Source organism: Chrysochloris asiatica, unplaced genomic scaffold, assembly GCF_000296735.1.
Source record: "Chrysochloris asiatica unplaced genomic scaffold, ChrAsi1.0 scaffold00041, whole genome shotgun sequence".
In the NCBI taxonomy this organism is placed as follows: Eukaryota; Metazoa; Chordata; class Mammalia; order Afrosoricida; family Chrysochloridae; genus Chrysochloris; species Chrysochloris asiatica.
The window spans coordinates 1156506-1178288 of NW_006408559.1; the positions used below are offsets into that span (position 1 = coordinate 1156506).

General features: G+C 41.8%; 1 protein-coding gene across 1 annotated transcript in view; it reads left to right on the forward strand.

Annotated features, from left to right (window-relative positions):
- The window catches only part of FAM71F1 (family with sequence similarity 71, member F1), a 27925-nt gene extending 9054 nt beyond the window's left edge, over window positions 1-18871 (forward strand). Inside the window, 5 exon segments of the mRNA XM_006861219.1 lie at window positions 5476-5588; window positions 8636-8673; window positions 13847-13992; window positions 13995-14016; window positions 18783-18871. Of these exon segments, the coding sequence (XP_006861281.1) occupies window positions 5476-5588; window positions 8636-8673; window positions 13847-13992; window positions 13995-14016; window positions 18783-18871 (408 nt within the window).
- The last annotated feature ends 2912 nt before the right edge of the window (window positions 18872-21783 follow it).

Here is a 21783-nt window from a genome sequence, read left to right on the forward strand (position 1 = left end):
TGGTTTCATGGCAAAGGAGGCAGTTAGTTGTCTGTGGAGGAAATTAACCACACATCTCCTACCTTTCTCCTATGTCTGACTCTCCTTTAGTTGCTAGGTGAATAGAGACCAATTGTGTTTTGGATGGCTGTTTGCAAACCTTTGAGACCCCAGATACAATGCAACGAACTAAGAGAGAGAAGCAAAGCACGAAATAGATTATGAGTCCAGTTAACTGAGATGTTCCATGAAACCATGACCCTACGCCTCCAGACCAAGGAACCGAATTCCATGAGGTGTTTGGTTGTATGAACGGCCTCAGCATCTGTTCCCCTTGTTGTACATACTTCTATCACACACTTTAGCATGTTCAGCTCCTTATAGCTTTACAACTTATTGGCAACGATGACATAATTGGCCATGCAACCCTATCCTTAATGAATGCGAGATTCCATCACCATTAATTCCCATTTCCCCCCTCATTTCTGCCCTGACAACCATTAATAAACTTTGTTGTTGTTGTGAAATGCCGTCAAGTCGGTTCCAACCCATAGCAACCCTGTATAGGGTTTCTGAGGAGCAACTAGTGAGCTTGAACTGCCGACCTTGTGGTTCAAACTGACCTCACAATCCAATGCATTAACCCACAATGCCACATGTTGTTGTTAAGTGCCGTCGAATCGGTTCTGACCCATAGCGACCCTGTACAGGGTTTCCGAGGCTGTAAATCTTTACGGGAACAGAAACCCTCATCTTTCTCCCACAGAGAGGCTGATAGTTTCAAACTGCTGACCTTAAGGTTTGCAACCCGATTCGTAACCACTACGCTATCAGATCTCCTTACAACATGAGGTCTCTATATATTTGCCTTTTCTGGTCTTTTTACATAGGAGTTCTAGTGTGGCACTGGGGGTTAATGTGCTGGACTGCAAGGTCGGTTTGAACCACAAGATTGGCAGTGCATGCTCACCAACAACTCTTTGGAAACCCTATACAGGGTCCCTATGAGTTGAAACCAACTAAGCAGCACTTAACAACGACAAAATCTTTTTATGTAAGTGAGGTTATACAATAGTTTTGCCTTTGTCCTATTTCACTTAGCATAATGTCTTCAGGCTCTCTCTCCATACTATAGCATGTATCAAGACTTCATTTCTCCTACCGGCTGAGTAATATTCCACTGTATATATGATGATCAAAGATCACAGCCTTAGGTATGGATTGCATCTCAATGTGAAGAAAACAAAAAATCCTCACCACTGGATTAATAAATGCCATTCTTATCAATGGAGAAAAGATTAAAATTGTCAAAGACTTCATTTTTCTTGGATCAACCATCAACACTCATGGAAGCAGCAGTCAAGAAATCAAACGACATATTGCATTAGGCAAATCTTCTGCCCAAGACCTTTTTTTAAAGTGTTGAAGAGCAAAGATGTCAGTTTAAGGACTAAGGTGCACCTTCCTCAAGCCATGGTATTTTTCAATAACCTCATATGCATGTTAAAGTTGGACAATGAATAGGGAAGACAGTAGAAGAATTGATGCATTTGTGTTATGGTGCTGGAGGAGAATATTACAAGTACCATGGACTGCCAAAAGAACAAATAGATCTGTGTTGGTGAAGTACTTGGAAGCCAGGATGGCCAGACTTCATCTCTTATAGTTCGGACGTATTGTCAGGAGGAACCAGTTACTGGAGAAGGCTATCATGTTTGGTAAGGTGGAAGGTCAGAGAAAAAGAGGAAGACCCCCCTCCCCCAGCAAAATGGATTGGCAAAATGGCAGCATCAATGGGCTCAAGCATAGCAATGATTGTGAGGTTGGCCCAGGATCAGGCAGTGTTTCGTTCTGTTGTGCATAGGGTCACTATAAGTCGGTACTGACTCAACGGCACCTAACAACAACAAATGTATGTGCCACATTTTGTTTATCCATTCATTTAGTGATGGGCATTTAGGTTGTCTCTATCTTGGGTTTTTGTAAACAATGCTGCAATGAACATTGGCATAAAAATCTCTAGATGTCTGCTTTTGGGCATGTGCCTAGGATTGGAATTGCTGGGTCATACTTGTAGTTTTTTGAGGAACCACCACATTACTTTTTACAGCTGTACTATTTTGCAATGATTAAGGTTCTATTTTCCCACATTCTCACCAACAGTTGCTATTTCTGGGTTTTGTGTTTTGTTTTTCTTACCTTAGCTGTCCCAGTGGAATTATTTGACATTCTTTATTGTCACCATTCTAGTAGATGTGTAGTGGTATGTTCCTGTGATTTTTATTTGTATTTCTCTGATGACTAATGATATTGAACAGCTTTTCATGAGTTTGTTAGCTATTCATGTATCTTCTTTGGTGAAATACCTATGCTAATTGCTTGCCCATTGTAAAATCAGATTTTGTCTTTTTATTGAGTTGTAAGAGTTCTTTATATATTATAGATAGAAGGCCTTACATATATGAGGGAGCTTCAAAAAGAAATTCCTCTATATTTTAAATCCAGTTTTCCATGAACTTTTTGAAGCTCCCTCACATAATTTGAAAATACTTTCTCTCTGTCTGTGGATTGCCTTTTCATTTTCATAACGATACATTTTGAAGAGTTAAAGTTTTAAATTTTGGTTAAGGCCAATTCATCACTGGCATTTAATAAATATTAAATAGATAGATGGGTGAATGAATGAATAAAAATAGATAGCATGCACAATGGAGCAGTAAAGAAATTTTACCCAGGTATAAAAATACAGAATTTTTCTTAGAGAAGTTACTATTTTAAACATTCGTTAGATTCCTACAATGATCCTAAATTTAAATATAAGCATAACAGAGCACTATACACTGTTGCACCAGCCTCATAATTGTCATGTCATAATTGCCATTTTTGCAACCACTGTGTCAACTCATCTCATTGAGGGTTTTCCTCTGGTTTGCTAATGCTCCACTTTACCTGATATGATGCCATTTATATGTGAGACAAGGTCTCATAATCATTAAGGAACATTCTAGCTGTACTTCTTCCAAGACATTTGTTTGTTCTTCTGGCAGGCCTTGATGTTTTCACTATTCTTCACAAACATCATAATTCAAATGCATTGATTCTTTATTGTTGTTGTTGTTGTTGTTAGGTGCCATCGAGTCAGTACCAACTCATAGTGACCCTATGCACACAGAATGAAACACTGTTCAGTCCTGAGCCAACCTCATACTTGTTGCTACACCTGAGCCCATCGCTGCTGCCTCTTTGCCAATTCATCTAGTTGGGGGTCTTTCTCTTTTTCTCTGACCTTCCACTTTACCAAACTTGATATCCTTCTCCAGTGACTGGTCCCTCCTGATAATATGTCCTAAGTGTATATTATAGGAAGAAAGAGAGACAGACTAGTTCAGAATATTTAGTCATTGAAACCTTATGAATAATTCTATGGTCTCCCTTATTCATTATCCAGCTTTCATATGCGTATGAGGTAATTGAAAAAATACCATGCATGGGGTCAGGTGTACTTTAGTCCTCAAACTGACATCTTTGCTCTTGAACACTTTAAAAAGGTGTTTTGCAGGTTTGCCCAATGCAATAAATAAGTCATTTGGTTTCCTGACTGCTGCTTCCATGAACATTGATTATAGATTCAAGTAAAATGAATTCCTTGACAACTTCCTTCAATCTTTTCTCTATTTATCATGATATTGTTTATTGGTCTAGTTGTGAGGATTTTTGCTTTCTTTATATTGAGTTGTAATCCATACTGAAGGCTGTGATCTTTGATCTTCATCAGCAAGTGCTTCAAGTCCTCTTTACTTCCAGTAAACAAGGTTGTGTCATCTGTATATCACATGTAGTTAAAGAGCCTTCCTCCAATCCTGATGCCGCATTCTTCTTCATATAGTCCCGCTTCTCAGATGATTTGTTTAGCATGCAGATTGAATAAGTATGGTGAAAGGATATAGCCCTGGCACATACCTTTCCTGATTATAAACCACTCACTATCCCCTTTTCTGTTAAACAACTGCATCTTGTTCTATGTGCAGGTTCGTCGTGAACACAACTGTTCTCGAGTTCCCATTCTTCCCTATGTGACCTATAGTTTGTTATGATCCACACAGTCAAATGCATTTGAATAGCCAGTCAAATACAAGCAAACATCTTTCTGGTATTCTCTGCTTTCAGCCAAGATCTATCTATCTGACCTTAGCAATGATATCCCTCACTCCACATCCTCTTCTAAATCCGGCTTGAATTTCTTACAGTTCCCTGTGGATGTATTGCTGCAACTGTTCCTTAAAGGTCTTTAGCAAAATCTTACTTGCATGTGACAGTAAGGATATTGTTTGATGATGTTCACATCCTGTTTGGTCACCTTTCTTTGGAATGGGCACAAATATGGATCTCTTCCAATCTGTTGGTCAGGTAGCTATCTTCCAAATTTCTTGGCATAGATAAGTGAATGCCTCCAGTGCTGCATCTGTTTGTTGAAAGATTCCAGTTTGTATTTTGTCAATTCCTGGAGCCTTGTTTTTTGCTACTGCCTCCAGTGTAGTTTGAACTGCAAGGCTGGCAGTTCAAGCTCACCAGTCACTCCTGAGAAACCCTATATAGGGTCATTGTGGGTAGGAACCGACTCAATGGCACATAACAACAACAACAGCCAGTATAGTTTGAACTTTTTCCTTCAATACCATCAGTTCTAGATTAGATGCTACTTCTTGAAATGGCTGACCATACCAATTATTTTTGGTACGGTGACTCTATGTATTCTTTCCATCTTTTTAAATGCTTCTTGTACCATTCCATCTGTTGTCCATAGAGTTTCCTTCAATATTGCAAACTGAGGCTTGATTTTTTTTCCCCTCAGTTCTTTCAGCTTGAGGAATGCTGAATGTGTTCATCTTTTTTGGTTTTCTAACTCCAGGTTTTTGTTCATTTCATTATAATAATAATAACTTTGTCTTCCCAAGTTGCTCTTAGAAATGTTTTGGTCTGCTCTTTCATGTCATCATTTCTTCCATTTGCTTCAGCTTCTCTATATCCAAGAGCAAGATTTTTTATCAATCGGCCATAAATTGCATTAAGGCATATTAGTCGGTTATCAAGGACCCCTGGTGGTACATAAGTTAAGTACTTGACTGATAATCAAAAAGGTTTCGACCCACTCAGCAGTTTCCCGGGAGAAAACACCTGTCAATCTGTAACCATAAAGATTACAACCTAAGGAGTCCTATGGGGCAATTCTACTGTGTCACAGAGGATCACTATGACTTGGAACCAGCTCAATGGCACATAACAACAAAATAGGTTGTCTACTAAATTATACTAAAATATTCAATGAAGATACTATCCATACAGGAGGTGTAAGCAAATAGACAAGACCCAGAACTGCTCTCCGAGCAGCTGGCATGATTGCTTTAAGGAACAGAGAGGTTGAGTCCCAGTGCTTCAGGGTCTGGAAAATGCAGAGACCCTCAGGACTTAACCACTTGACTTTGCTTTTTTCCCCAGAATAACCTCCCAGCCTCCCAACCCAGCGAGAGCCTCATGCAGTTGATGGCCAAGGGGGAGAGTGAGGCCCTCTCCCAGATTTTTGCCGATTTGCACCAGCAGAACCAGTTCAGGTACATGACTTAAATCAGGTCAGCTTTGGATAACCCTCCATGTAACGCAGATGGTCTGGGCTGTACGAGCCAGAAACGAAATGTTTTGGTTAATGAGCACAGGAAGGAGGCAAACGTACTGTCCTCTGTATCCTGTCTTGATCGTTGACTCAGGGTAAACTTGTATTAGTTTTTCTTGCCTCCTTCTCCTTCAAGACTTATTCAACTCCAGAGGGGGGAAAATGTTTTTTAATGTTATGCAACTTCCCAATAATGAGAAAAAATTGTAACTTGGGAAAGCCAGGTGAAATCTAACTTCAATCTGAAATCCTGGGGAAGCAAAAATAGTTAATGGGCTCAGCTGCTAACATAAAGGCTGGAGGGAGGTACAAGTCCACGGTAAGGTGCCTCAGAAGAAAAATCTGGAGATCTACTTCTGAAAACTCTATGAAATACCATTTGACTCTGACACACATGGGGTCACTATGAGTTGGAATAGACTTGATGGTAACTGGTAACTTCCAATCCCTTTCCTAGTGCTGCAGCGCAATAACCAAAGCATTGTTTAAACATTGCCTATCTGTTTGGTTCATTGACCCCTCCCTAGCCTGATGTGATGCTGTGGGATAATGAGCTGGACAGCAAGGTGGGTTTGAAGCGCTTCCGACTCACCAGCCGCTCCTTTGGAAACCCTATACAGGGTGACTATGAATCGGAACCGACTTGACGGCACTTAACAACAACAGCCTCTGCTTAGACGTTACAGGGTTTCTGTGGTCATTTTCAAAATGTAGAGTTTGTTTTACAGGTTTATCATCTCCTGCCTGGGAAAACGTACAGACAACTCTAGAGTTAAATCTTAAGAGCGGTTGGTGTTGGGAAAATGGACACCAAGAGCACTTAAACCATGGGGCACCCAGTGTCCTAGTGAACTTTGGAGCTTAGAAGAAAAGGGAGAACAGAAATAAATTTGTTCGTGTCACCAAAAGAGAAAAATGAAAATATGTCAGATGGAACAGTCTTTTGTCCCAATAGGAACCGGTTAGACCAACAGCTCAGGGAAGAACAATCAGTGTTCTTTCTGACTGCTGGCGGTGAAGTGAAAACCCGTAGACCTGGCTTAGGCCTGTAGTTTAATTTCTCTAAACCTCAGTTTTCACATCTATAAAATGGAAACGATACTTGTACCAACCTCGTCTAGCTAGTGCCAGGATCGGAAGCATCAACTACTTAGCGTATTCCTCAGCAGACTTAGAAGAAATATACTTAAGCTCTCAAAAATATTAATTTATACCAGAGGGCTTCAAAAAGTTCATGGAATTGAAAGATAATGAAATTTTTTCCACGAACTTTTTGAAGCCCTCTCTTATTAAATCTAACTTGGATTGGAGGTTGAAACAAAAGTATTGACAAGAAAAAGACTCAAGTTGACTGATGTTAAAGAGTATGTTAAGGAGGATGTAACTGAATATTATACAATGATATCCATAATTGAAACATTTCAGAATAAGTTGTCATCGCTGAACTCAGGGGCACTGGACTCTAACAGAAATATTTTGAAGCAACCCTTACTGTCTCAAAAAACATTAAATCACTGAGTTTTGTTACTATTTAAAGGATGACTTCTGCTCATATCTCATTGGTCACAATACAGTCACATGACCCCAACACAATTACAAGGCTCCACCCAGCTGCAAGAAAGGTTAGGAAATGCATTCTCCTTTCTCAATAGATGCATGTCCAACACACACTTAGGTGCTGTGCACTCAAAAGAGCAGAAAAGGGAGAGTGAGAAGGCTGACTTTGAAGGAGGTATAGGGACTAGCTTAGTAAAGGGTGGTGAAGAGCTTTGCAAGCCAAGGAAACAACAGGTGTCAACTGGAAGAGAAAGCTTTGTGAGTTGCAGGAACGAAAAGTAGGCGGTCAAGGGGAATGGGGGCTAAGGCGGAAAGCAATAAGTAGAAGTGGGCAGGTGCCAGGCCCAGACAGGACCTGGGAGGTCAGACTAGTTCATTAGTATAATAGGAGCCTGTGGTGGTGGTGGCATACCACTGAGTAAATTCCGACTCATAGCAACCCTGTAACTGATTTCCGAGGCTGTAAGCAGAAAACCTCATCTTTCTCCCACAGAGCAACTGGTAGACTTGAACTGCTGACCTTGCAGTTAGCAGCCCAGCTCGTAATCCATTATGCTACCAGAGCAATGGGAGCCTTATTGTTGTTGTTGTTGTCAGGTGCCATCGAGTCGGAACCGACTCATACATGTTTTATTTATTTTATTGTTTTTGAACTTTTTATTGTAGTTTGGGTGAATGTTTATGGAGCAAATTCATTTTCCATTCAACAATGTATACACATTTTGTTTCAGGACATTGGTTGCAAACCTTAACAGGCTAAGGAAATGATACAATCCAATTCACTTTTTTGCAGTTGCAGTGACGGTAGATTAGAAGCGATTGGAGGGTAGGTATGGAAATGAACTAGGAAGCTGTGGCAACCTAGTGAGTGCCTGCAAGAGATGATTTCATAGCTCGGATTAAAGATCTTTGGGGTTTCGTGTATAAAATGGACCAGAGAGCTACAGGAAATAGGGGGGAAATAATTTCTGCGTCTCTATTATCTCAGGAATTGCTTTGTACAGTCATTTCATTTCTTCTCTTTAATGTCCCGGAACAAAGGCCTCAATGATGATTTTACCCCTTATTCTAGCATGCTCTATCTAGTCTGGTTGCAATTAGATAAGTTTTTGTACATTGGCAACAATATGCAGCTCACAGCAAGTCAAATCAATGGCTGAGACCCAGGACTGAACAGATGGAGTCACACCCACTCCCCCTCAGCAAACTTGGCTCCCAACCCTCAGCTCCACCTCCTCCATTTCTATATCTTCTTTTGGTTCTTCAATATGCGTTGCACCCTCGGCAGGTCAACTTTGTATTTATATCCGACTCTAAAGCTTTTGAGTCAAGAAAAATGGAATTAGAAGTAAGATTTGCAGTAAGAGTTTAATGCTATATTCTTTTCCTTTTGACCTCCTTTCTTTGATCCTGAAATGGCTGGAGTTCCAGGAGCAGTAAAAAGATGGAGAGTAACAAGAACAGCTCAGGTAAAGGACGGTCCGGGATACTCCATCTCTAGAACTTTCTGTTCTGCATGGATAAAGATATAAACATCTCCCCAACACCTACCCTTACTCTCCTGGCGTTGTCTGGATCACCTCCTTTCTCTGTGCTTTAGTTTGGTTTCCTTTACGCTCTTTGCCCACCATAGTCAATTTGATACCAAGTTCCACTGATTTCTTTCTTTAAGATCTTTCTTACATTCTCTACTCCAGTTCTATGTTTATAGAGCCGCCTGGACTACTGCAGTAATCATTCATTCATTCAGTTTTTTCATTCTCAAATAGGTATTGGGCTCCTGGTAAGTGTCAAGCACTGAGGCAGGCTCTGGGTCACCAAGAGGAAGACACAGACCTTCCTTCAAGGGGCTTATGATTTGGTGGTGTAAGATGGGTGCATCTCAAAGTTACAAAACCTCTCCTTCATGGCAACATCTAAAGTTCATGCCTGGGGTGTCAAAGGAGGGCAAAGAAGGGAGTACCTAACTCCTCCCAGGAAGTTGTTCTGGAGGCTCTGGTGTCTGGGTTGAGTCATGGAGGATGAATACAAGGGAGGTGGCCTAAATCATTGAGGCAGGACATTCAAGGAAAAAGAGAATGGAGGTGAGGAAGCATGACACAGTCTAGACATGGCAGCTGGATCTCTATGTCTACGTTCTGTTGTTGTTTTTAGGTTCATCGAGTTGGTTCTGACTCATAGTGACCCTATTCACAACAGAATGAAACACTGCACAGTCCTGTGCCATCTCATGATCATTGCTATGTTTGAGCCTGTTGCTGCTGCCACTGTGCCCATACATCACATTGGGACTCTTCCTCTTTTTCACTGACCCTCCACTTTACCAAACATGATGTCCTCCAGAGACTGATCCCTCCTGATAATATGTCCAAAGTATGAGAGACAAGCTCTAGCCATGCTGGCTTCTAAGGAGCATTCTGGCTGTACTTCTTTCAACACAGATTTGCTCTTCTGGCAGTTCATGCTACTTTTAATATTCTTCTCCAACACTGCAACTCAATTGCATCAATTCTTCTATGGTGTTCCTTATTCTTTGACCAAATTTCACATGTGCATGTTGTTGTTAAATGCCCTCGAGTCAGTTCTGACTTAAAATGATGCTCTGTACAACAGACCAAAACACCGTCCGGTCCTGAGTCATCCTCACAGTTGCTGCTGCACTTGAGTCCATTGTTGTTGTTACTGTACCAATCCATCTCATGAACACTTGAAAGAGTCTTGTGCAGCAGATTTGCCTAATGCAATATGTTGTTTCATTCTTGATTGCTACTTTCACGAGTGTTGATGGTGGATCCAAGCAAAATGAAGTCTTTGACAACTTCAATCTTTTCTCCATTTATCATGATGTCATTTTTTGCTACAGTGGTGTGAGGATTTTTGTTTTCTTTACGTTGAGGTGCAACCCATACTGAAGGCTTTGATCTGCAATCAGTAAGTATTTAAAATCCTCTTTGCTTTCATCAAGCAAAGTTGTATCATCTGCATATTGTTGTTTTTGTGAAGTGCCGTAGAGTTGGTAGCGACCCTGTATAGGGTTTCTGAGGAGCAGCTGATGAGCTTGAACTGACGACCTTGCGGATCAAACGGCTCCACTGTCTGGCACATTAACCCTCAGCGCCACACCAGGATTCCATCTGCAGGTTGTTAATGTGTCTTCCTCCAGTCTGATGCCACTCTCTTTTCCCCATAATCCAGCTTGATGAATTATTTGTTCAGCATACACATTGAGTAAGTATGGTGAAAGGCTGTAAACCTGACACACACCTTTCCTGATATGAAACCATTCAGTGTCCTCTTGTTCTATTTGAATGACTGCCTCTTGGTCTATATACAGGTTACTCATGAGCACAATCAAGTGTTCTGGAATATCCATTTTTTACAATGTTATCCATAGCCTGTCATGATCCATCTAGTTGAAAGAAAGTCTTTGCATAGTCAATAAATAAAGCACAAGTAAACATATTTTTGGTAGTCTCTGCTTTCAGCTAAAACCCATCTGATGTCAACAATGATACCTCTAGCTTCATGTTCTCTTCTAGTTTCAGCTTGTGTTTGGGGCAGTTCCTTGTCTGTGTACTGTTGCAGCCATTAAAAAAAATTTTTTTACAGCAAAATTTGACTTGCATGTGATATTAATAATATTGTTCAGTGATTTCTGAATTCCACTGGGTCACCTCTCTTTGGAATGAGGGCATATATGGATTGTTTCCAGTCAGTTGGCCAGGTAGCTGGCTTCCAAATTTCTTGGCATAGATGGGTGAGTGCCTCCAGTGTTTTGTCAGTTTGTTGAAAGATTTCAATTTATAGTCCAACAATTTTTGGAAGCTTGTTTTTTGCAAATACCTTCAGTGCAGCTTGGGCGACTTTCAGTACCATTGGTTCTTAATCATACACTAAGTTTAGAAATGGTTGAATATCGACCATTTCCTTTTGGTAGGGTGACTCTGTGGATTCCTTCCATCTTCTTTTTGCATCATTCATTCAATATTTGCCCATAGAATTCTTCTAGTTGAGGCTTGAGTTTTTTCTCAAGCGCATTAAGAAATGCTGAGTGTATTCTTCCCTTTTGTTTGTTCAACTCCAGATCTTTGTATCCAGGCATATGGATACTACAGACGGCATTGTACTTCAAGATAGATCTTGAAACATTCTTCTCGATGATGAATGCAACACCATTCCTTTTGAATTTGTCATTCCCGACATAGTAGAAATGGCTAATATCAGTCCATTTCAGTTCACTAATGCCCAGAATATCAATATTTATGCATTCCATTGCATTTTTTATAACTTCCAATTATTCCTAGATTCATATTTCCTACATTACTTGTTCTAATTACTATGGATTTCTACAGCTGTTTCTCCTCATTTTGAGTTGTTCCCCATCACAAAATGAAGGTCCCAAAAGCTTTACTCCATTTGTGTCATCATGGTCAACTCTGTGAGGAGGCAGCTCTTCCGCAGTCATATTTTGAGGACCTTCCAACCTGAGGGGCTCATCTTCACTGCATCTCATGTTCCACTGCAATTCATAATGTGTTCAGTGGCTAAACATTCAGAAATAGTCAACCTCTCCTTCTTCTTACTCTGTCTTAGTCTGAAAGTTCAGCTGAAACCTGTCCACCAAGGGTGACCATTCTTGTATTTAAAATACTGATGGCAGAGATTCCAGCATCACCACAACATACAAGTCACCACAGTACAACACACTGACAGTGTTAACTGGGTGACAAGGATATAACCAAAATAAAGAAAGAAAAACCCCAATCCATTGTCACTGAGTCCATTCTGACTCATAGGGCCATAAAGGATTTCCAAATCTGTAAATATTTACAGAAGCCAATTGTCTCATCTTTTTCATCTTTCTCCCTGTGGGTTTGAACTAGTGACTTTTCAGTTGGCAGCCCAGTGCTTCACCGACTGTACCACCAGGGGTCCTGACATGGATATAAGATACAGTTAGTTCTCTCCACTCTGTAATAAGTAAAACAGCAGCTGGTAGCTGACATTTGACTTCAGTATTCAGAGTAATAAGGAGTGGCAACAACAAAGCAAAGCCTACTCAACTTCAGTTCATTGTTGCTGTGTTGGGGCACAGGCCTGGTATTGTCAAATATGTGATGTACCCTTCTAAACCCACCCCACCCCCAAATAAAAACACAGTATAGACTCCCAAAGAGTCTTAGTGGAGCAGTGTTTCAGTGTTCGGTTGCTGTCTGGAAAGTGGGTGGTTGAAATCCACCTGACCTCCGTGGGAGAAAGATGAAGTCATCTGCTTCCATAATCACCTTGGAAATGCTAAGGTGCAGTTCCATTCTGTCCTATAGGCCCACAATAAGTCAAAAAGAGCTGGAGGGCAGGGGATTTATAAGTCCACACTTAGTGAGCAAATGGAACATCTCTTTGGGCCAAATTCAGCTTAGAAACTGCCAGTTCACAACCCGTGTTTCTAAATGGTAAGTAGAGCTGATGCTGACCCAGATATTTTCCAAGTCTAAAAATATTTTCTCATGTTATGTGACTGCTACTACAATGGTGGTTAATTTCTCTCTTTGTACACACACATGAAACACACATACTCTAAGCACACCCCCATGAGGTTAGAGTTAGAAAAAAAGACCAAGCGGATAGTGAGTTTACAAATGTATCCCTGGGACTGGAAGGAATAGCCAGAATTTCAGAGTCATTGGCTCTCTGGGGTCCTGGGAGCGGCCACTCCCATGATGATCCGGAATTTCTGATTGCAATTCCAAGTCTTGGCATGTCCTGTGTCCTCTTTTCTTGGGGTTGAAGAAACCCCTCTTCTCCTTTTGGACCAGGCAGTACAGGCTTTCACTTTGGAAGGCAGCCTCTTGAATCCCTTGGATGAAAGAGGAGAATGCTACCTTTCCCTGCAGGTTGAAAAAACTACCTGCCCAAGTTTACTTGTATGGTTGCACCTTCCAACTCCCTATCAGTTTATTGTAGTGCTTCCCAAACTTTAACTTTTAAACAGGGATCTTATTAAGATGCTGATTCTGATCAGTGGGTCTGCATTTCTAACCTAAGTGTTGGGCAGCCGCTACCCTTTGAGTAGCTGGAGCCCAGTGGATGAGGGACAGAAGACTCTGGCATAAGACCATTTGAGTTCAGGGTCATTGCCAGTTCAGCTTAATATCCTGGGGAAATTCACTCAGTTAACCTATCCAAACCACACTGGCCCCTTCCTTTTCCTGGCACTGCCTGTTCACAGGGTGTAATGGCTAAGAAGAAACCCGGATGATCTGAGTTTGAATTCTGACTCTGCCTCCCCCTTAAGTGGCCAGCGGGATGTTAGTTAACCTCACTGGGCCTGCATCCCTCATCTGCAAAATAGAGACTGTGGTGATGGTTGTTGCAAGGATTAAAAAAAAAATTCATGCAGATCATTGGAACAGTGTTTGGCCCATAATTTGTTGTTGTTTTTAAGTGCCATTGAGTCAGCTCCGACTCATAATAACCATGTATAGGGTTTCAGAGGAGAGGCAGGTGAATTTGAACCACCAACCTTGCCATTCAAACTGACCTTGGGGTCCAGTGCATAAGCACCTATTAATGTGAGTTGTCATCTGTGGGGTGCTCTGTGAACTAATGGAGAGAACAAATGAATTGCTTTTCTTGACCTAGAGAAAGGCTCTTCTTGTGAAGACAGCATCCCTTGCACCCGTGACCTCAGCTGGAGGGATTCGTTCACCTTCGGACAGTGGGAAAGAGAGAACCCTTCTGGACTGCAGCCCCTCTCTCTCCTCAGCACGCTAGCAGCCAGCACTGCCAGCCACAACTGGCCCCACCCATAGGTATGGTGACAGTCAGGAGTCTCAACCTCAGGCCTGGCTTCAGGTCCTGGAGCCTTAGAGTTGCCTTCAGAAATCCAACTCCTGGTCACTGCAGGGGGTGCCAACCACAGCCACCCCAACCTTCTATTTGTCCTGCCCTGTTTTGTATCACTTCAACTGGGTTGAGTGAAGCCCTGAAGCATGGAACCCCTGTAGCCGCCCCCTCCCCCCGCCCCCAGGAGCTCCTGCAGGAGCTTCTGAAGGGGTAGAGACTAGGGTGCCAATGTAGTGACTAGAGCTGCTTTCTCCCTCCTGTGTTGGAAGGTATCACAGGGCTCCACTGGGAGTTTCCTGGCCCCTCTCCTAGGAAGCAGGGGGAGGTGGGTCTCCCTGTGCCTTTCCTTGAGCTCTTAGAGAGCTTTCCTACAGCTGGGGTGAGTGCAGAGAGGGAGAAGGAACCAGCTTGGGAGAGCTTAAGTGGTATCCAACTTCCCTGTGGCCCAAGTTCTCCATGTTCCAAGACTCAGCCATCCGTCCATCCGTCCATCCATCCATCCGTCCATCCAATAAGCATTTGCTAAGTACTTCCCTCAATAGATCCCTAAAGAAAGAAACCACCAATTGCCCTCCAGTTGATGCCAACTCAGGGCAACCCCATGTGTGTCAGAGTAGAATTGTGTTCTATAGTAAAGGGGTGCTTCATGGTTTTTAAACTAAATATTAATAAACTGCTCACGCCTGTAACATACCTGTTTTTGAAAGTGGGCAATTAAAAAACTAAGTATCTCTGTGTCCACAGAACTTTGTAGGTGATTGGTGTCCTATTGAACATTCTTAGGAGCCCTGATGGCACAGTGGTTAGCACTCAACTGCTAACCACAAGGTCAGCAGCTGCCCCTTAAGAGAAAGATGTGGCAGGCTGCCTTGTAATGATTACAGCCTTGGAAACCCCACGGGAGACAGTCCTACTCTCTCCTAATAAGGTAGCCGTCAGAATCAACCTGATGACAGCGGGTTTGGTTGTTTTGGGTTTTGAATATTTTTCTCCCTGAACCCACAGGAAATTTTATCTGAGCCACCTTTCGTGTGGAGGAGAATGTATGCAGCCACATCACTCTGCAGCATTCAACTTTCTGAGGGACTCTCTCCAGGGCACAGAAAGCTTCAATTAAGGAAAAACTAGACCCATCTGGAGGGTAACAGCATACATAGCCGTTCCATGGGAACCATCTAGAAGTCTGGCTCCCGAATGGAAAGCACTATTCCAGCTGCATGTAATTGTCCGTCCTCACATCATACACCTCACACCCCACCTCTGTGCCACTCAAAAAGGCTGAGACTAAGAAATGGAGAAAAAGAAAGGAAGGAAGGCAGAGCAACGCGGAGATATAAGCGAAAGTGGAGTGGGGAGGGAGTCAGAGACAAGACGCAAAGAGAATTACAAACAAAAAAGACTTGGGAGAAACAAAAGAGACTTGGGAGAGGAGAAGAAAGTCACCGCTGAGCGATGCCTCACTACGCTTCTATTTATCTAATTTAAAACTGGAGAGTAAGGCCATATACCCAAAAAAAAGTTTGTTTTTCTTCTCTGCTGAAACCATGCTGGATAAATGGGAAAGGCCAGAAATAATTCCAGCCAGCTGCTTCCCTTTACCTGCTGGTTTTTGTTTTTTTTTTATTTTGCCAGTGTTTCATCTCAGTCCCTCTCTTCAAATTCAATCTTTGTAGCCTCTTCCTTTACCTGTTCACTAACATGGACTTGGAGCCCATCCCTGCTATTCCAAACATGGGCTGCGGTTGGAGGGGGAGGAAAGATTATCATGGGTGGTAGTAAGACACTGCATGTGGGGTGGGACAGATTTCTCTTTGGCGTTCAAATTTTCAGAAGTTTGCTACCACCTCAGTCAACCCTACAAATACTTGGCTCAGTTTCTTCTATGTGCAATACCACCTTGAAATGCTGACATACCTTGTTTAAAAAAAAAAAAAAAACCAAGCAGTTGAGCACTTAAACACTATATCACCAAGGTGCCTCCATACCTTGTTAGTCCAAATCTAACCAAACCCATTACCATTGAATAGATTCCAACACACAACAATCCTACAGAACAGAGCAGAACTGTTCCTTAGGGTTTGCAAGACTGTACATTTTTACAGGAATAGACAGTTCCATGCTTCTCCCACAGAGTAGCTGGTGGGTTTGAACCACTGGCCTTATCATTAGGAGCCCAATGTTTAATCCACTGTGCCACTTTACTAAGGTGGTTGTTGTTGTTGTTGTTAAGTGCTGTCGAGTCAATTCTGACCCATAGCAACCTGTATAGAGTTTCTAAGGAGCAGCTGGTGAGCTCGAATCACTGACCTTGCAGTTCAAATGGCTTTGCAGTCTAGCTCATTAACCCCCAGCACCATACCAGGACTCCTGGTGCTTAATAAGGTTGTTGTTGTTGTTAGGTGCCATCGAGTTGGTACTGACTCATAGCACCTCTACGTACAACAGAACGAAACACTGCCTGGTCCTGGGCCAACCTCACAGTTGCCACGCTTGAGCCCATTGATGCTGCCACTTGGACAATCCATCTCGCTGGGGGTCTTCCTCTTTTTCTCTGACCCTCTACCTTACCAAACATGATATCCTTCTCCAGTGATTGGTCCCTCCTGACAATATGTCCAAAGTATGAGAGATGAAGTTTGGCCATCCTGGCCTCCAAGGAGCACTCTGGCTGCACTTCTTCCCACACAGAACTGTTGGTTCTTTTGGCAGCCCATGGCACTTGCACTTTCAATATCCTCCTCCAACACCATAACTCAAAAGAATCAATTCTTCTACGGTCTTCCTTATTCACTGTCCAGCTTTTGCATGCATATGAGGTGATTGAAAATACCATGGCTTGGGTCAGGCGCACCTTAGTCCTCAAGCTGACATCTTTGCTCTTCAACACTTTAAAAAGGTCTTGTGCAGCAGATTTGCCTAATGCCATACGTCGTTTGATTTTTTGACTGCTGTTTCTGTGAGTGTTGATAGTTGATCCAAGAAGAATGAAGTCCTTGATGACTTCTATCTTTTTCTCCATTGATAAGAATGTTGTTTATTGGTCCAGTGGTGAGGATTATACAAATAAAAACGTGGAATCAGAATTGCAGGAATACTCATTAACAACCTGCAATATGCAGGTGATACAACCTTGCTTGATGAAAGTGAGAACTTAAAATATTTACTGATGAAGATCAATGACCACAGCCTTCAGTATGGAATGCATCTCAATGTAAAGAAAACAAAAATCCTCACCACTGGACCAATAAACAGCATTCTTAACAAGGTTGTTGCTGTTGTTGTTGTTAAGTGCCATCGAGTCTATTCTGACCCATAGCCACCCTGTATAGGGTTTCTAAGGAGCAGCTGGTGAGCTTGAACTGCCAACCTTGCAATTCAAACAGGTTTGCAGTCTGGCCCATTAACCCACAGCACCACACCAGGACTTATTAAATCAGCAATTCCAAAGAGAAGACACAGGCTCCAAGTATAGGTACATCATATTGTTGCTGTGAAGTGCCATGAAGTCGATTCCAACTCATAGCAATCCTGTATAGGGTTTCTGAGGAGCGGTTGGTTAGTTTGAACTGCTGACCTTGAGGTCAAGTGCTTATCCTAGGGCGCTACACCAGGACTCCAGGTACATCATAGGCTTACCAAAGAGTCACTAAGGAGTCTTAAACCCATGGGCTGGTTTCTATTTAAAATGCCCAATATTTACCATTTAGTAAAAATCAGACTATTTTAGAAAATCTGTCCAGTCTCCAATTAGAAAGATTTATAGATATCTTACTTTGATTAGAAATATCCTAGTGATCAGGAGTCCTGGTGTGGTGCTGTAGGATAAGCACTCGACCGTAATGTCAGTTTGAACTGCAAGGTCGTCAGTTCAAATCCATCAACCACTCCTCAGAAACCCTATATAGAGTGTCACTATGAGTCAGAAGACACTATGTGTCAGAAGAGGGTCACTAGGAATCCTGGTGTGGCACTGTGGGTTAATGCGCCAGACTGCAAAGCCATTTGAACTGCAAGGTCAGAGGTTCAAGCTCACCAGCTGATGTTGGTAGCCCTATACAGGGTTGTTGTGGGTCGGAACCGGCTTAACAGGACTTAACAACAACATGAGTCAGAACTGACTTGATGGCACTAAACAGCAACAAATAAGTGATCAAGAGGGAGCTCTAGTGTAGCCCTGTAGGAAAAGTGCTGGACTGGTAACCGCAGGTTGCCAGTTCAAACCCACTATCATCTCATGGAAACTCTATACAGGGTCACTATGAGTCAGAACTGAGTTGACATCACACAAAAGCAACAAGTGGTCAGGAGGAGGAGCCCTGTGGTACAACAGTTAAGCATTTGGATGCTAGCCAAAACCTTGGCCATTTGAGCCCACTCAACTGCCCCTTCAGAGAAAGATACAGTAATCTGCTCTCATAACGTTTGTTGTTAAATGCTGCCCTGTTAGTTCCATCGTATAATGACCCTGTATAATGTTTCCGAGCTCGTAAATATTTATAGGAGCAGAAAGCCTTTGGCAGACAGTTCTACTCTACCACATGGTGTTACTATGAGTCAAAAATCAACTTGATGGCACCTAAGAAAAGTGTTAGGAAGTGGTTTTCAGACTGAAAACCACCATCCTTTCCAAGAATGTGTTATGTCCTAATTGTTAGTCGTGTCAATATTCATGTAAATTATCCTTCCCATCTCTTGGCTGTTCTTCAGTGAACTCCTCTCTCCACCTTCCTAGCCACTGGCATCCCTAATCTCATGCTAGAGTTAGCATCCCACTCCATCAGTCCCACCTCCTACCCTTTCCCTGCGTCCAGCAATCCTTGAACTCCACCACTCATACCATCTCCTATATATTTTCACTGTACCTTTCTTCATGTCCCTCCCTTCCCCATTATGGATTGAATTACATCCGCCAAAAATATGTTTCATAAATCCTAACCTGTAAATCTTCTGATTATAATCTCTTTTTTTTAAATGGGCTGTCTTTGTTATGTTAATGAGACTGGATTCATACAGGTTATGTCTTAACCTCTTTTGAGATGTGTTGTTAAGTGCTGTTGGTTTAGACCGACAGTGACCCTGTAGAGGGTTTCCGAGGAACATCTGCTGCCTTGTGGTTCACAGCCCAGTGCAAATCCTACAGTGTCATGCCAGTATTTCAGCATCACACCAACAGACATAAAAGAGATTAAATAAGAGAAACAGAATTGGAGGAAGAATGATACCAAGCCACACAGAGATTTCCAAGGAACCAAGAAATGACTGAAGAGATAATGACCTTCCCCAAGAGCCGTCAGAGAGGAACGTTTGCCTTAGAGTTCACATCTATAACTTCTGGCCTCCTACATGTGAGAAAATAAATTTCAGTTCATTAAAGCCAACCACTTGTGGTATTCTCTTATAGCTGCTCTGGATAACTAAGGCATGCCCCTCTATCCTACAGTCTGTGATCAATCACTATCATTACTCCATTGTATCCACCCTCAACAGCTTTGTGTCTTTCACTTTGTTCTACTTACTTGGTTAAAGCCAAGACTCCGGCAACTACATGACTGTACGAGGCATTGAATTTGCCTGGAGAAAACTAAAACTTACTGACCAGTTTCACCTCAAAGTAATAGTCATAGGCCTCAAGAGGGTCCTTAATGTTGTCAATAAATCTTACTATTGAGAATTATACATTTCCCTCATCTGTTCATTTGTTTCTTGACTATTTCACATCTCCTGTCTCCTCAAACCTCCGGTGCCTTTGATGACCCAGCTTCCATTTCACTGAAAACATAGTAGCAGTGAAAGAGAACCCCAAGCTGTCTCCACCATCTTTGCCACTTACCTGGGATCAGACCCAAAGACTCTGGTTTGTCTCCCTGTTGCAATGAAAGAACTATCCCTGCTCCAAGCAAAGTGAACTCTTCCCCTTGAGTACTAGATCCCATTCTCTTAAGGACATTGGTCTAATAACTCTCCTCCATCAACAATTTGTCCATTGCTACTAGAACTTTCCACCACTCATCTGTCATACTGTGGTGGCTCTATACGGTAAGCACTGGACTGTGTGTTGCTGTGATGCTGGAAGCTGTGCCACCAGTATTTTAAATACCAGCAGGGTCACCCATGGTAGACAGCTTCAGCAGAGCTTCCAGACTAAAACAGGCAGGAAGAAGGAGAGGGGAACTATTTAAAGAATGATTAGCCACTGAACAGTGGCAGAACATTGTGAGATAAAGAGCCAGAAGATGAAAACATCATGAATAACAGCAGATCTAGTCCAATATAATGCCAGAAGATGATCCCCTCGGATTGAAAGGCACTCAAATACTACTGGGGAAGAGCTGCCTTAAAGTAAAGTTAATCATAATGACATGAATGGAGCAAAGCTTTCGGGACATTTATTGGTAAATAAAGGTAAAAAATTGGCCTCAACTCAAATTGAGGAGAAACAGATGCAAGCATCCATTAATAATCAGAACATGGATTGTACAAATTATGAATCAAGGAAAATTAGAATTGTCAAAAATGGAATGAAATGCATAAAGATCAATATTCTAGAGTTAATGAGCTGAAATGGACTAGTATTGTCCATTTTGAATCCATCATATAGTTTACTATGCCAGAAACATCAAATTGAATAGGAATGGTGTCACATTCATCGTCAAAAAGAACATTTCTAACTCTATCTTGAAGTACAGTATCGTCGTGATAACATACTATCCATATGCCTACAAGGAAGACCAGGAGAGTGATGGTTCCACACAATAAGCACTGGACTGTGAACCACAAGGACCAAGGTTCAAACCCACCTGCCACTCTAAAGAAGAAAGAGATATCTGCTTCCATGAAGATTTAAAGCCTCAGAAACCCTATGCAGGGTCACTATGAGGTGAAACCAACCCGATAGCACTTAAAAAAACAACAAGGAAGAATCAGTTAATTACCACTAGGATTAAAACTTACACACCAACCACTAAAGCCAATGATGATGAAATTGAAGAAGTCTACCTACTTCTTTTTGATCAAATACACAATCAAGATTCACTGATGCTTATTTAGTTATTGTAATGCAAAAGTTAGAAACAACGAGGAAGGGTCCATAGTGGGAAAATATGACATTGGTAATAGAAATGATGCTGGAGACCCCATGATAGAATTTTGTAAGACCAACAGCATATTCATTGCAAATATATTTTAAAATAACATAAAAGGGGTTTATATACACACACCTCACCAAATGGAATACACAGGAATGAAATTGACTACATCTGTGGGAAGAGACTCTGGAGAAGTTCAATATCATCCACCAAAAAAAGGTCAGGAGTTGACTGTGAAACAGACCATCGGTTGCTCATCTGTAAGTTCAAGCCGAAGCCGAAGAAAATTAAAACAAGTCCATAAGAGTTAAATTATGATCTTAAATATATCCCACCTGAATTTAAAGACCATCTAAGAACAAATTTGGAGTCTTAAAACATTAATGACAACACCCGAAGAGTTGTGGGATGCCATCAAGAATATCATACAGGAAGAAAGCAAAAGCTCATTAGAAAGACAGGAAAGAAAGAAGACTAAAATGGATGTTAGAAGAGACTCTGAAACTCGCTCTTGAGCGTAGAGAAGCTAAAGTGATAGAAGAAATGGGGAAGTCAAGTGAACAGAAAATTTCAAAGGGCAGTTTGAGAAGACAAAGTCAAGTATTATAATGAAATGTGCGAAGATCTGGAGTTAAAAAACCAAAAGGG